This window comes from Balaenoptera acutorostrata, chromosome 16 (assembly GCF_949987535.1).
Source record: "Balaenoptera acutorostrata chromosome 16, mBalAcu1.1, whole genome shotgun sequence".
Taxonomy (NCBI): Eukaryota; Metazoa; Chordata; class Mammalia; order Artiodactyla; family Balaenopteridae; genus Balaenoptera; species Balaenoptera acutorostrata.
The window spans coordinates 31,030,358-31,046,897 of NC_080079.1; the positions used below are offsets into that span (position 1 = coordinate 31,030,358).

The window sequence follows — 16,540 nt, forward strand, 5'->3', positions numbered from 1 at the left end:
CTGCACTTAGAATAACATAATCTTAAAACCAAAGGGAGGTGCAACTGCTGTGGAAAACAGTTTGGCAGTTTCTCAAAAGTTAAACATAGAGTTACCATATGACCCAGCAATTCCACTCCTAGGTATGTGCTCAAAATAATTTAGAACAGTTATTCAAGCAAATACTTGTTCACGAATGTTCATAACAGTACAATCCCCAACAGCCAAAATGTGGAAACAACCCAAACGTCATTAATGGACAAACTGGTCTACCAGTACAATGGAATATTATTCAGCCATAAAAGGGATTAAGTACTGATTCACTCGACAACTTTATGTTGTAATGTTAAAACATTATGTTAAGTGAAAGGAGCCAGACATAAAAGGTCACATATTGTATGATTCCTTTTATATGAAATAACCGGGACAGGCAAATCCACAGAGAGGGAGAGCAGATTTGTGGTTGCCAGGGGATGTGGAGAGGGAAGGGATGGGAAGTGATTACTGAAGGCACAGGGGTGCTCCAAGGGTGATGAAAAAGCTGTGAAACTACAGAAAAGTGGCAGCTGCACAACACTGAATGCACTAACTGCCACTGAACTGTGTGCTTTAAATTGGTTGATCGTGTTATGAATTTCTCCTCGATTAAAAAAACAAAAAAAGACCAACAAAACACTAAAAAAAACTCAGTCTCACTCAGCCCTCATGCCTTCCCCATCCCGGTCCCTACCCCTCACCGCCAGCACAGGCTTCAAGGATCCTGAAGGAGAATGCTTCTTCCTGTCCCCACAGGCAGCACAGAGCCACAGGCTCCAAGGCCACGAAGGGGCAGAGGAGGGTCTGAGGGGAGAACAAACATCGCTGAGTGAGAGAGGGGAAAGCAGGGTCGGGGTGGCGAGGGCAGAGAAAAGAGACTTCGCAGCAACTCTGCGTCTCAGGGCCGCACCTTAGAGCTGCCTCACTCTCACAGAACCTTCAGACAATCACGACATCAGTATGATTATCCCTTTCTTTAGATAAGAAAACCAAGATTCTGTGTGACTTAGGAGCAGGGCTGAACCCCCTGGAGTTCAAAGACTGGGCACTGAGGAGGCAGTTAGGGGCACCTGGAGCGGCCCCCCCAGGCAGCCCCTCACCACTGCTGCCCAGAGCGGCTCCCTCCCGCTGGCCAGCACTCCTCACTGCTGGCCCCTGCCGAAAGCAGGTAAGGAGCATGGGGAGGGGAGAAGGATGAGGGAGGTGCAGGATGCCCCGCCTGGAGTGGGAGGTGGAGGGGCTTGTCCTACCTCTATGCTCTCCTTCTCTTCTTCGAAGTCTAGAAGTAAACCTCTGTCTGACCTTGGCCTTCCCCGTGCCTCACCTCATGGTTAGGTCATGTTTAAGACTTGGGCTCGGGTCTAGTCTGCACGTGTCCAAACACTGACCCATGGCTTAACAGCTCTGTGATGTTGTGCTTCCACTTCCTTAAATGTTAAGTGGAGATGATATCAGTGTCAACCAAATAAGACTGATAAATGAGGAAAAGCTCAAAAGGGATTTAGCACAGTACCTGCTTGACATCTTACTTTTCTTTTTAGCCAGGCACCTGCTGGGGTTACCAAAGCTTCTGGGGTCCGTGGAACTAAGACTCAGTCCGGGTCTGTCTCTCCTGCAGCTGAGGAAAGCCCCTTGTTACCGTAGATTCCAGTAGCTACTGTAGATTCAGGTCTAAGAAGTGCTGGTCCAGGCACCTTTTTTTTTTTTAATAAATTTATTTATTTTATTTATTTATTTTTGGCTGCGTTGGGTCTTCATTGCTGAGCATGGGCTTTCTCTAGCTGCGGTGAGCAGGGGCTACTCTTCGTTGAGGTGGGCGGGCTTCTCATTGTGGTGGCTTCTCTTGTTGCAGAGCGCAGGCTCTAGAGCGCAGGCTCAGTAGTTGTGGCACACGGGCTTAGTTGCTCCGTGGCATGTGGGATCTTCCCGGACCAGAGCTCGAACCCGTGTCCCCTGCATTGGCAGGTGGATTCTTAACCACTGCGCCACCAAGGAAGCCCTCCAGGCACCACTGCACTGATGTTTCCGGGCCCCAGCTACTCCTGCCTGCCCTGCACTGCCCACCTCGGAGCTGCTGTGTGGTATTTCCTTTTTTCCCTTGAGAACCAAATAGTTCCAACACAGCTGCTGGGCTCTTTATAAGGATTCAGGTAGTCCAATTTCTAATAATTAAGGTCCAGTGACACCCGTATCATGTTTTACAGCATACAATGCATTTTCCCAGATATTACCCCACTTGGTTCTTACCAAAATCCAATGAGGCAAGGATCACAGTTTCCTATATTATAGATGTAGATTAGATATAGATATACAAATACAGATCACCCAGGTAATATCCTTTGTTCTGAAATCTACTTTGTCTGATATTAACATAGCCATTCCAGCTTTCTTTTCACTAGTGTCAGCATGGTATATATTTCTCCATCCTTTTCCATTGCACGTATTTATGTCTTTATATTTAAAGTGTGTTTCTTGGAAACAATCAGCAAAATGAAAATGCAACCCATGGGGTAGGAGAAAATATTTGTAAACCATATATCTGATAATAGGTGAATATCCAAAATATATAATCTCTACATTTAATGTGATTATGGATATGGTTAGGCTTGAGTCTATCATCTTGCTTTGTTTTCTATTTGTTCCATCTATTTTTTATTCCCTTTTTCCACTTCTTTTGGATTGGATATTTTTGATGATTCTATTTTATCTCCTTCACTAGCTGACTAACTCTAACCTTCTGCTATCTGAGTGGTTGCTTTATCTTTTATAGGATACATCTTGACCTTATCACAGTCTACCTTCAAGTGATATCATATCACTGCACATGGAGTATAAGAACCTTACAATAGTATATTTCCATCTCTGCCCTCCTGGCCTCCTTCCCCTGCCCTGTGCCATGACATAGCAACTCTCACAAGGAAGTAAACAGAGAATCACTGAGCTCTCTGGGGTCACTGAACTTTGTGACCTGATGTCGAGCGTCTTGAAAACCATTGTTTCATGTATTTGGTCTGTTTGTTTGTTTTTTTGTTTCAGGTGGAAGGGTAAATCCAATCCCTGTTACTCCATCTTAGATGGAAGCAAACTCCTCAGTATATTTATGAGGACACCAGGACTCAGGGCTAAGCCCCTTGCCCAAGGCAAGGTAGCCACTAAGTGGCCAGGTGGGACTCCAACCAGATCTCTAGACACCAGGCCTGGTGTTCTCCTCCCTGCTTCATTGCTTCTGCAGGAACCACCCTGAGAAAGCAGAAACAGTTAGCGGCAGAAGACAGCAGACTTTGCCACCACTGCAAAAAAGCTGCTCACAGCATTGTCACCAGCTTTAGAAGCCAGCGTGATGATTATTTTGCAGAAAGTTACCCATTAAATAGCAACTTTCAGCATCTTTCAAGCCTCACCTTAAATGCTCCCTCTGCATCTTCAGAAGCCTCTGTGGCACGTTCTTGTGTGTTTACTGTCTGTCTGCCAAGGATGCTGGGAGCAGCTCCCCACAATATGATGTATCTGATTGAGCAGTCTGCCCCACTACCCTTCCATAAGTATTTTCTGGTTGAATCCAATAACCTAACTGGTGGAATTACAGCAACTCTGGTATGTGCCTGTGTGCATGTGTGAATGCATGTGTGTGTGTGTGTGTGTGTGTGTGTGTTGATTTGGAGGCAAGAAGCCAGGGGTCCCCTCTTTTTATCACACTACTTGACTTGCTTTAGGTCCAGGGACCTATTTAGCTTAAAGGTGAGGGATTGAGAGAGAAGAAACTTTCCTTAAAATCACTTGGGGCACCTAGCTTAGACAAGACTCTGGCCAGACTCTGATGGGAGAGAAGAAGCCAGAAGAGCCTTCACTCCTCCCCACCCTCTGTCCTGCGGCAGAGAGGAGCTGGGGGCTCAGTTCTTTGCCAAGCCTCCTCCCCACGCCCCCAGCCGACCCCAGAAATGCTTTGTTTAAGAAACGAGTCTGAAAGCAACAGCACTGACTTCCATTCCCACCAGCTGCCTGTCACATATCCATTTCATTCGAGGCGCTGCCATCCCACAGTGGTGGCACCCGGACGAGTGGTTAACATGGCCAAGACTCAGGTTCCTCATCTGTAAACTGAGCCTGAGAATATCCACCTCCCAGGGTTGATTGTTAAATCAAAACACGATGTGTCTGGCACAGACTGGGAACTGGGCTTTCTTTCCATGCTCCTCATATCCCATCTGCTTTGTTCTAAGTGTTCTTGTATTACCCTTAGAAGTCTGTGTCAAGACTGGTGGTCTGTTGCTCACAACGAAAACCCATGAAAGGAAAACCAGTAAACAGCACCCACCCTGCACGGTCTAGATCAGAGGTTCTCACACTTCACTGCACACTAGAATCCCCTGGGGAGCTTTTAAAAACCCCAAGAGCAGGTTGCACCTCAAATCAATTAAATCAGAATCTCTGAGGATGGGGACCAGACATCAGGATGTTGTAAAGCTCGCAGGGGTTTCCAACGTACAGCCAGGGTTGAGAATGCGTGGTCTTGTCCGAGAGACAAGAATGTTTTCGATGTCCTGCTCTCCCCTCCTTTGCCTGCGATCCGAGCACATCTCAGGGGCTCCCTGAGGTGCAGTGACCAGGAGTGCAGGACAGGGACTAGGGGAAGGTGAGTGAGACAACAATTAAGGAGGCTCTCACTCTCAGGTCCCTGCAAGAGTGGGGTGACCACCTCTCGCATTTTGTCCCCTAGGCACCGCACCCTTAGGGAGGCACCGCCCTCCACTTGCAAGATCCAGAGAACGAGGCCTCCTTACTCACTCCCTGCAGCCTAGCCCCACCCTGGCCACCCCAGCCTACACCTCCCCACCCCCCAGTTGAAGGCTCCAAAGGAAAAGTAATCCAAGGGCCCCGTCCTGCCTCCCCAACTTAGGAAAGCATCTCCCTTTGAACAAATCGCCAAATCCTCCTCCTTCCCTGCACAGGGCCATGGTTCCAGCCCCCTGGCCAGAGCCCAGCAACTGTCAGGCCACCTGGCTGAGAAGGTGAAGGGGAGACAAGGTGGCCCTTACCTGCCAGCCAGCCACTGTCCCTCTCCCTAGAGTAGGCCCCCTGCCCAGGTGACAGTTCAAAGATTCAGGGAAATGACGAGGCTTGGCAAAAGCAAGCATGACCTTTCTTCCAGGTGCAGGGGCAGGAAGGCTGGGGAAGATATTTCTCATGCCCTTATCCTGGTGAGGGCCTCAGCTGTGCTGAGAAGGGGTAGAGGTGTTCAGACTAAAACTCCATCAGGTGGCTGGAAGGTGGAGTGCGGTCCCCAGCCGTGCCCTAGAAAACATGATTTGTCTGGTCCCACCGCCCTATAAGCCCCAGCCTCCTCTTCCTTGTGGTTCTCAAATTTGAGCGACCTCCACAATTACCTGGAAACTTCCCTCCAGCTTCTGCTGCAGTAGGTCCACGTTTTGAACCTGCACCCTTAGGTGATTCTGATCCAGGTGTCCAAACTTTAAGCACCACTTCCATGGGTCTTGGTGCTGCCAGCTCAGCATCTGATCTCCCGCTCATCTCCCTGCCCGCCAGCACACACTGTAAATCCTCTCCCGGGAAAGGATCTGATGAAGTCACTCACCCTGAGGAGTAGGATACAGAGAAGACTTGGAGGGGGACACGCTCTCACAGGAGATCAAGACACGTTGCCCTCCTCTGCAAAGCCTGCACTAACTCCTCCTGTCAAAATTAGATGCCTACAGGAGCCAGGCAGGGAAGTAGTGAGCGAAGAGGACCAGGCACAGTACCATAGGGAGTGGTGGGGACTTCAGCACGCTGGCGCGAGCATGCCCATCTGGGAGGGCGCAGAGGGGAGCAGCCACTTCTCAGCCCACCAGCTGTAGGTATGCCAACCATGGTTGCCAGATCTTCTGATTTGTCAAAAGAAGCCAGAAATCAGATTTTTATGGACGGTTTTCCAATTTTTAAACTATGGGGGCCGAAGCAAGCACGACTGAGGGTCAAATCTGGATGCAAGTGGGTCATCCGTTTGCAGCGTGGTCTAGACAGTGAGCTCCTTGGGTTGAGAGACCTTGTGTTCACCCCTGTGCCCGTGGTGCTAGCTCGCTGCCCGGCACACCTAGGGGGTTCCCAGCAAATGCTGTTACAGGAGCAAATAAGTGAAGGCAAGATGGGACAGGCAGGTGAAAAGGGACTTCCTGCCCCATCACACCTAAGGTCAGCCGTGCTAGCCAGCAGGGGTGGGGCCTGTCTGAGAGCCCCTTCCCGGCTCCCTGGCAGAGGAAGCCTGGGCTGATGTCTAACTCACTCACACCTGGTAACGGCCACTTCCAGCATCCCTGGATGTTCCGTGAGCATCCCCTGTGGTGCAGACCTCTCTTGGGTCTCCAGTTTTACCCACTCCCCCGCTAAAGCCCCCCAGCCTCTCATGCCTCCTGCAAGGACCTGGACCCAGCTTGTCCCCAGTTTGTCTTCACTTCAGGCCACTTCTCAGAAATCTTTGCCCAGGGCGTCCAGCCCCCAGCCCAGACCCAGCTCCTCTGAGAGCAATGGCAAGAGCGGGCAAAGCCTCACAGCTGCCCCTGGGAGAAGGAAGAGGGAGAAAAGGCCCAGCCTGGGGGTCCCTGGAAGTATCCACATGTCCTGGACACCCCCTGACAGGGGAGGCATGTCTGAGGGCTCTGCCCGTCTCCGCAGATGAAATCCGACTGTCAGGAGTGATGTGCCCGAAGGGAGGAGCTCTGCCCGTCAGGAAGCGGGGCTGCCGGGCTGCCTGAAGCTGATCAGAAAAAGGAAAATAGAAGAGAAGGTATCGCCAGAACTATGTGAGATACAGGGTATACGATGCCACTACACAGGAAGTTCAAGACCAGTTACTAAGTGATGTGAGGACAAGCCGGGTTGATGAAGCAGCAGATGGGGAGCAAGGCAGGGTGGGGTACTGATGGGGAGGGGACGAGGAAGTCTTCTGAAGTGATGGAAATGTTCTGTATCTTGCTCTGGATGGTACTTACACAGGTGTATACATACAGAAAAATACATAACCTACATAGTACATTTAAAGATTTGTGGACTTTGGACTTCCCTGGTGGCACAGTGGTTAAGAATCCGCCTGCCAATGCAGGGGACACGGGTTCAATCCCTGGTCCGCGAAGATCCCACATGCCGCAGAGCAACTAAGCTCGCGCTCCACAACTACTGAGCCTGGGCTCTAGAGCCCGTGCGCTGCAATGACTGAAGCCTGCACGCCTGGAGCCCGTGCTCCGCAACAAGAGAAGCCACCGCAAAATGAAAAGCCTGTGCACCGCAACAAAGACCCAACGCAGCCAAAAATATAAATAAATAAATAAAGATTTGTGGACTTTACTGTATATACATTTTACCTCAACAATAAAAGAAAAAAGCAATGGAAGAAAAGAGGGGGAAAGCCTCTCACAGATACCCACAAATCAGGAAGCTGGAGACTGGCACCAGCTCTTTGGGACAGCTTAAAAAGAGGCAAGAAGCCCAACGAGGTGTAAGAACCTTGCTCCCAAATGAGCCATGGAACTGATTTCTAACAAAGTTAGTCAGCCAGCAGGTGGCCAATTTCAAGCGCAAATACATAATTGAAAATGTGCTCATGGAAGAAGCCCTGAAGGCAAGAAGTAACTACGGCTTTAGAGTACCACAGCCTTCTCCCTTTCAAGTCCTTTGGCTTCAGTTGTCCCAGTTCATCCTCACCGCAACCCTGTGGGTGGCTGTTAGGTCTCAGACTTAGAGTGGAACAAACAGAGGCCCAGGGAAGTTCAAGAACTTGCCCAAGGTCACATTGGCTATGCCAAGACTCAAATCTTGGCAGGAGTTACCAGGTCTGTGTGCCCTTGCTTCTGCACATGCCCCTCCTAGACCCTCCTGCATTTGAAAGCAATGCAGACGTGTGGATTCTCTGTCTATAACAATAACCAATTAGAGATGGTCATTGTACTCAAACTTGATTTGGGGAATAATTGTGTGGGAGAGCTAATTAATGGTCAGCCTTTTCTCAAGAAAAATCTCTGTTCTCAAGAGTCAGCAGTCTTGAGATGTGTCAAGGTGAGAGCTATCTCTGTCTTGCTCAGGCCTGGCAAAGAGTGCAATTCTATGAGATTTGTTGAAAGAGGACATCTCTTCCCTTTGACAGATTTAATAATAAACCCCAATGGAGGTGTTCCATTCTTTCTCCTCAGACAGGCAGGGGGTGGACCAGACAGCTTGAGCCAGTAGGTTGATGGTGACACGGGAAGTTAGAAAGACTGTGGAGGATACTGTTAGTGCTACCCTAAAGCCATCTCCCCCTTCTCCTCACCACAGACCCTGGTTTTGTTCTAGGATACTGTTAGTGCTACCCTAAAGCCATCTCCCCCTTCTCCTCACCACAGACCCTGGTTTTGTTCTAGCCCCAGGAGATGAATCATGATTAGGCTAAAGCCAACACAGTAATTTCATTTGCTTTTCCTAGATTCTCACTTTCCCCGTTTCCTTTGTAGTCAGGATACCATTCTAGCCAATGAGACATAAAGACAAATCTGCTGAAAGGCTTCTTGCTTCCTGATTAAAGAGTTAGAAACTACCCCTTAATGGAAGAAACTAGCCCTTCCTCCTCCTTCCTGCCAGGAATGTGCTTGTGTGAGGACATGATGGCTGGAGCTGTGGCAGCTGTCTTGCCATTAAAAGGTAATAAGCTTAAGAAAAGCAAGCACAGTGAATATGGCTGAACAGAGAGATCAACAGTGCCTGGTCCTTGCTGACATTTTTGAGCTGCTCATCGACTCGGGATCAGGCTTCATTTTTTTTTTTTTTAAGGTTTCAATCTTTTATTCAAGTTTTATTTTAAGTGATGTTAATTACAGCATTTGAAGGGGAGGAACTAATTCCACACAAAATGGAAGACTCTAAAATGTACCCATTAAACTGCTAAAAAATAAACTGAGTGGTGAGAATACAACAGAAGTTCAATTTAGATTCTGAGTGTTGTCACCATGTGATTACAGTCACAGGGACTCTTCCCAGCTTGCAGCTGGAGCTCTTAGAAGCTATTTCATACTCTGGTGCAAGGGCAAAAAAACACAACATGAGAAAAAACACAATTAAGTCCTGAATTATTGGCTTCATCACATCCACCTTCTCCACCCCAGAATGTCACAGAAGTAACAGCTACCACTCCCTGCAGACTACTTTTGGTGTAAAAGAGGTGACGGATTGGGGTGGAAAAAGTCCCTGCCTAAAAAAGTCCCTTTCAGATGAGTTTGTATACACCATCAAACAGCCTCTCCTCAATCAGGTTAGGAAAACAAGGTTCAATTCTCAGGAAGTCACAATTTCATTCATTTACTCAATACGAATTTACAAATTACAAAGTGCCTGCAAATTATCAACTTCCACTTGCAGCCATTTCTAGGTAAAAAAGAAACCTGACATCTCTAGAGGGGCCAGCAAGCTCTCCCTCAAGTCTACAGCTGAAAGGACCTTTTTTGAAATTGGGTTTCTTCTGTACCTCTGAAAGGGTAACACCCTAAAGCTGAACCATCTTTAACCCGGAAGTCTAACATGATATTTAGTGATACTTGCATCCCAGACATACAACATTAAAAGGTACACTAAATTCTGAAGGTAGCTATGCTGCAAAATAGTTTAATATTAAACGATTGTACAGTATTCATTTATGCTTGAAACTCCAGTCCTAGACCAAGCTTGTGGCCACCAGCGTTGACATTCTTGCCATCCAGCAGAGCTGACAGTGTCAGTTTGATACCTGGCTTTAGGGTCTGAGTATATCCTAACCCTATGAGGCTGGAGTTGTTCACTTTAGCCGAGAAGCAGGCGTCAGGGTCGATCTGGTACTTGGCTGCTATTCCGAAGCGAGTGTTACTGTTTCCCGCTGTCCAGGCCAGATTAACAGCAGTCTCCAACTTCTTGTTCACCTTCTGATAAATGGAGCCGCCAAACTCTGTCCCATCATTTACGTTCGTGTGAAGCTGGAACTCATCGGTCTTGTAGCCAACTGCAAAGTTGCTCTGGGTCACTCGAGACTTTGGGGTCTCAAAATTCATCTGGTAGGGGGCTTCCCTGGTGGCGCAGTGGTTGAGAATCCGCCTGCCAATGCAGGGGACACGGGTTCGAGCCCTGGTCTGGGAGGATCCCACATGCCGCGGAGCGGCTGGGCCCGTGAGCCACGATTGCTGAGCCTGCGCGTCTGGAGCCTGTGCTCCGCAACAAGAGAGGCCGCGATAGTGAGAGGCCCGCGCACCGCGATGAAGAGTGGCCCCCGCTTGCCGCAACTGGAGAAAGCCCTCGCACAGAAACAAAGACCCAACACAGCCATTAATTAATTAATTAATTAATTAATTTTTAAAAAAATTCATCTGGTAGCCAGCCAGCCAGCCCTCATAACCCAGCACCAGAGCACCCCAGACGGAAGGCCCAGCAATGTCGAAATCCACGTCACAGCCCAGGTTGATATGTTCCCGCTTGTACCCTGTCTTGATTTTAGCATTTTTTTTCCCAGTGTCTGGAGCGAAGGATGAATCGAAGGTCAGCTTCAGGCCACGTGCAAGCTGATCTTCCACAGTAATCTCCATGCCTAGCGTGTTGTCAGTGTTCCATTTCTCCGTAAACGTCAGACCATATTCGGTCCATCTGTCCTTGGTTTCCAGACTGCCCGTCACTTTGGTGGTCTCGGTGTCGGCTGAACCTGAGCTTGTAAATTCCAGTCCATTCTCAGATTTTGTTTTCAAATCAGGTTTTATTGAGCCAAACCCATAGCCCTTGGTGAAGACATCCCTGGCAGATTTGCCAAGATCAGCATACGTGGGAGGCACAGACGTCATCTGCACCCCTCTTTGCAGGTTGCACACCTTGGCAAACGCTGTTTTCTGTCCTAATGGCCGGACATCTAGGAATCATGCTCCATGCGTTGTGAATCCTCCAGGAAGAAATCCAGACTTCATACTGAGATAATTCAGTGTCATAATGATTTAGCCACAGTCTGTTTAGGTCTTTTGTTACATGTAACCTATCTGACACAAAGGGCAGAGGCAGACAGACACCAGTTGCAGAATTCAAGTCACATGGATGAGACCTGATAAGAAGCAGGGGCAGGCCAGACAAAGACCTGGAGGGCAGCAAGAAGCAAAGCTCAATGGCATCACCAGGCCAAGGAACAATTTCTTGGCATTTCCTGGGCTATCTGGCCTATCATCAACAGAAGCCTGAACCTGCTACACCGGCCCATGGCTTTGATGGTACTCCAGGTGTCTCTCATCGGTGATTACCCAAAGCTAGTGCACAAAGAACTGTTGCCTTTCACAATCACAGAGTTACAGGGGTCTGGGGTTTTGACATATTGTAACCTTGGACAGAGGAAAGAAGCTGACCTTCTCTCTTTTTAATTCAGTACAATACTAAATAATAGCTAGACTCATTGCAACTGTAGTCCATGCATTAATTAATAGGGCAGCTATGGAAGTTCTTTGTATTCTTTCCTAATGGTTAGTTATTGTAAACTTTTTCTACTATAATGACCTGTTAAAGTCAGGAAGTAAGCTGCAAAATCCACATGAATTAAAGATCAGACATGAGGCTTCAGATACATTTCTCACTGTGGCGGACTCAAACAGTGTTCACACTCCTCTGTTGTCAGGGGTGCTCTGGGGGAGAAGTCAGAGGTTCACAGCAACCTGTGAGCCAGTTCATCAGCAGGGAGGCTTTATCCTCAGGGCAGCCAGCTGGGGCAGGTCAGAAGGGATACCTCAAGATCTGCAAGACAGGGACTTCCCTGGTGGTCCAGTGGGTAAGAGTCAGTGCTCCCAATGCAGGGGGCCCGGGTTCAATCCCTGGTCAGGGAACTAGATCCCACATGCATGCCACAACCAAGACCCGGTACAGCCCAAATAAATAAATAAATAAAAATAAAATTAAGAAAAAAAATGAAAAGATCTGCAAGACAAAGGAGTCCAAATTCATGGCCAGAAAAAAGCCACGGGCCTGGAAATCAATTCAGGATCTGTGTGAAGGGGGAAATCTAGGCTCAGAGGTAGAGCCGAGCCCTGAAATCCAGAACAATGGAGAACAAAGCCATAGCACAAGCAAAAAGAAATAGAAGCATCCCTGAAGAAAGAGCTGCTTTGCCGGCAAGTTTCTTCTTCGTGCCCACCTGCGGCAGGGGAGCCCAGACCTGCAGAGGGAGGAAAGCGCTTTGGCTGGTTAAGAACTGGTGGCAGGAGTGTGACTGCAGCCAGGGTTCTGACAGTGACTCATGCCTCAGGAATAGTCATCACAATGGCTTTCACTTGGGGGCGTGCCATGGGCCACACACAGTGCTAAGTGTCTTTTCAAATCCTCACAAAATCCCATGACTGGGGCTTCCCTGGTGGCGCAGTGGTTGGGAATCCGCCTGCCAATGCAGGGGACACGGGTTCGTGCCCCAGTCTGGGAAGATCCCACATGCCGCGGAGCGGCTGGGCCCGTGAGCCAGAACTACTGAGCCTGCGCGTCTGGAGCCTGTGCTCCGCAAGGGGAGAGGCCACGACAGTGAGAGGCCCGCGCACAGTGATGAAGAGTGGCCTCCGCTCGCCACAACTAGAGAAAGCCCTTGCACAGAAACGAAGACCCAACACAGCCAAAAATAAATAAATAAATAAATAAATTTATTTATTTAAAAAAAAAAAAAACCCATGACTTAGGCCCTATTATCATCACCACTTAAGAACTGAGAAACTGAGGCCGAGAGAGGTAAAGTCACTCTTGGTCTCTAAAGTCTCCCTGTTGGTGAGCGGTAGAGGCAGGTTTCAAAGCCCAAGTTCAGACTCACCTCTGTAATCTCAAGTCTACCCACTCGCCACCTTCCCACCTCCTTCTCCCTGAACTCTTCCCAAACCTGGCGGTTCCCACCAATCCTGTCCTTCTCTCCCACCTTGTAGTGCCTGTAACAGCCTGCTTGGTGCTGAGTTACTTATTGCTGCCATGTGGTGACCAAGTGTTCCCTGAGTGTGCTCCCTGCCCCCCCAGTAGCCCTGTAAGCTCTTTAGGGACCATAACAACTAGGAATGCTGCTAGCTGCAAGTAACAGAATGCCCAACTGAAGTAGCTCCCCTAATAAAGTCACTTATTATCTCATACAAGAGTTAGCCTGGAGGTAAGCGTCTTCCAGATCATGTTAATTTAGTGGCTCGACAAAAACAGGGCTTTGGGTCAGCTTCCCTGGTATTCTCTTTTTTTTTTTTTTAAGATTTATTTATTTATTTATTTATTTATTTATTTATTTTGGTTTTGGCTGTGTTGGGTCTTCATTGCTGTGCATGTGTTTTCTCTAGTTGCGGCGAGTGAGGACCACTCTTCATTGCTGTGCGCAGGCTTCTCATTGCGGTGGCTTCTCTTGTTGCAGAGCATGGGCTCTAGACACACAGGCTTCAGTAGTTGTGGCACGTGGGCTCAGTAGTTGTGGCTCACGGCTTAGTTGCTCCACAGAATGTGGGATCTTCCCGGACCAGGGATCGAACCCATGTCCCCTGAATTGGCAGGCAAACTCTTAACCACTGCGCCCCCAGGGAAGTTCCCCTGGTATTCTCTTGACTTTATCCACGTGGTCATAAGAGGCCTGCAACAGCGACAAACAGTCCATGCTCACACCATATCATCCAAAGACAGGAAGGGACCCTTGTATCCCTTGTCTGGAAAGCCATTAAAATGTTCCCTGGTCCTCCCCTGTGATATTGTGATTTACAGCAAAAAATATATATTTGGTCTTCATCCCTGTTCCTGGCACAGAGCTCATAATACCCTCGGAATTTCCTAAGTGATAAGAGCCATAAGGTGAAAAGAGAATCTTTTGTTATTCATAACAAGGCCCTTTCAACCACACCTGAATTTATGTTAAAAAGGTGATTTTTGGAAAACCCCTAGATCACCAACCACAGACAGGATGGGGGCTGGTTGCCAAGGGGAGGCAATCATGTGATTAGAGAGGTGGAACTTTCAGTCCCCGCACTCAGCCTCCTAGGAGGGGAGAGGAGCTGGGGACTGAGTTCAATTGCCAGCGGCTGATGATTTAATCAATCACGTCTATGTGATGAGGCCTCCATTTTAAAAAGTCCTAACAGAAGGGGCTCAGAGAACTTCTAGGTGGTGAACATGTAGAGGTGCTGGGAGGGTGGCACACCCAGAGGGCATCCCTTCCCTGACACCTCGCCCTATGCTTCTCTTCCACCTGGCTGTTCCTGAGTTGTATCCTTTTATAATAAACTGGTGATCTCATAAGTAAACTCTTCCTGAGTTCTGTGAGCCATTCTAGGCAATTAATTGAACTCAAGGAGAGAGTCATGGGAACCTGCAATTTATAGAGAGTGAGTTAGAAGCACAGGTAACAACCTGCACTTGCAGTTGGTGTCCGAAGTTGGGGTTGGGGGGAGAGGGACAGTCTCATGGGACTGAGCCCTTAACCTGTGGAATCTGACACTAACTCCAGGTAGATAGTATCAGAACTGAACTGAATTGGACAACACCCAGCTGGTGTCACAGAACCGCTTGGTGTAGGAAAAGCCCTCACATATTGGGTGACCAGAAGCATCAGAAGTGAAGTATTAAGAGCAGAGAGTTTCTCCCTTTACATCCCCCCCACACACACTTCTCCTGATGTCTCATTGGCCAGCATCGTATCCCACACCCAGACGGAAGACAACCGCTAGCAAGAGGACTGGAATGATCATGACTGCTTCAGACCCGGCCCTGAGTGCACCTGAGAATCACCTGGGGGGCCCACACACACACCTTGACAGTGTCTGACATAACTGTGGTCTGGAGCTCCCCTCAGTTTTAAAACCTCTCTGGGTGATGCTAACATTCTGTCAGGGGTAAGAACGGCTGGTTTGGGCTAATTAACATTTGGCCTTTGGGGCTGGAGAAGGGGTCATGAAGCACATGGCCGCCCAGTACCTGAACCAAATCTGAGTCAGGCTGCAAGGAAGGGGTTTCACTGTGAGTAAACAGCTGTAGGTCTGACACAGGGGCCTCTCCTTCTGGGCACGTGATAGGTGCTCAGTAAGCACTGGGTGTATTGAACAGTATCGGTCACTCCCAAAGATGGTTTGAAATACCCTCCTCCACCCAACAGTAGCAATTTCAGTTATCTTATAGTTATTTCAAGTTTGGAAATGTACTCCCTTTGACGTAATATGGGTATATTTGTCCATAAATATATGAATGTATATAAAATATATATAATACATAATGTTGTATAAGGTGTGAGCAGTGTCAAGCTCTAAGAATAATTTCAATAATTATATTAACCAGTGTTTCTCTGGGCTGCTTCCTAAGTGCCCATCATCCCCGGTGTTAAGCAGCAGAGGTTCTGATACAGGCATGATGATTGTGTGGGAAGGCAGGCTTGGGCATAATGATGAAGAATGCAGGCTCTCGGGTCATAGCGCAGCTCTACCACTTGCTGCTGTGTGATTTAGGTAGATCCCTCCATTTCCCCATCTGTAAAATGGGGATCGTAATAGAGCTCTGGTTTTTGGTGTTCTAGTTGCCCTTGGGTTCAAATCCTAGTTCTGGCACAAACTAGTCATGTAACCTTAGGAAAGTTTCTTGGCCTCTTTGGGCCAATATTTCCTCACCTGTGAAATGGGGATAATAAAGGCAAACTTATCAGGATGTTGGGAAGAGAAAATGAGAATACAGAGAAAGTTCAGAGCACAGAGTTATCATTCAAGAGAGCACGCAGGAGAGCAGCGTGTCTAGAGATCACAATAAAGACTGGTCCAAAACACCAAGGATCTTGACATGACAGAAGCCTTCAGATGTCTGAAGAGAGGCATCTGGGAGAAGCATTCAGCTTGTTTGGTGTGATCCAGAGGGTGGAAATCCCAGAGAGGGAGATGCAGCTTTAAGGAAGAAAGATTCACCCTCTCCACCAGGAACAGCAGCCTTGAGGGTAGTAACTCAGGAGACCCGGCAGCACCAGGCAGAGGCCAGCAGAGCCAAGGTCCCACTGTCTCTGGGTGCTAAATGAATGAAATTCAATCGAGGAAACCTAGCCCCAGCTCCCCAAAATGTTAAGGAGCTTTTCTCCTACAGAACAGTCCTCAAACTCTTACATGCATAAGAACAACTTGGGAGGCATGTCCAAAAAGCTGACCGAGACCCTACCCTGGAGATTCAAGTTCAGTAGATCCGAGGAGATTCTGCATTCCAGCAGGATGATGCAGGCTCCAAGGATCAAACTTGAGGACACCTGGCCTAAACTCCCACCTGCTGCTGTCTCAGAGCCCCAAGGTGGGGCTGACCTCACAGTTAAAATCACTGTACCCAAAGGAGAACTTTATGCTGAGAAAGATAGGCACAGGGAACCTGGTGCCTTGACGGTACTCAGAGAGAAAACAAAACAGGTGCTAATGCATTCTGGTCCTAAATCAAGAGGTGTGGCACGCAGGTGCGTAGGGAGGAGCGAAGTTATTCAATGTGATCGCTAGAAAGGTCGGGGATAAGATAGCATGTCAGGGTGGACTCCAAAAGGCACCCACCCAGCCAGCCCTTG

The 16,540-nt window shown here is 48.4% G+C and overlaps 2 protein-coding genes across 9 annotated transcripts in view; both read right to left on the reverse strand.

Moving 5' to 3' along the window:
* Positions 1–16,540, reverse strand: part of ZFYVE27 (zinc finger FYVE-type containing 27) — a 137,640-nt gene that overhangs the window by 52,452 nt on the left and 68,648 nt on the right. The gene's annotated exons all lie outside the window — the stretch shown is intronic.
* Positions 8,795–10,835, reverse strand: LOC130705064 (voltage-dependent anion-selective channel protein 1-like). Its single transcript, XM_057531349.1, has 2 exons — positions 10,378–10,835; positions 8,795–10,065 (listed from the first exon to the last, which is right to left on the reverse strand). Exons 1-2 carry the CDS (start codon positions 10,833–10,835, stop codon positions 9,669–9,671), a joined length of 855 nt encoding a protein of 284 aa, XP_057387332.1. The 3' UTR covers positions 8,795–9,668.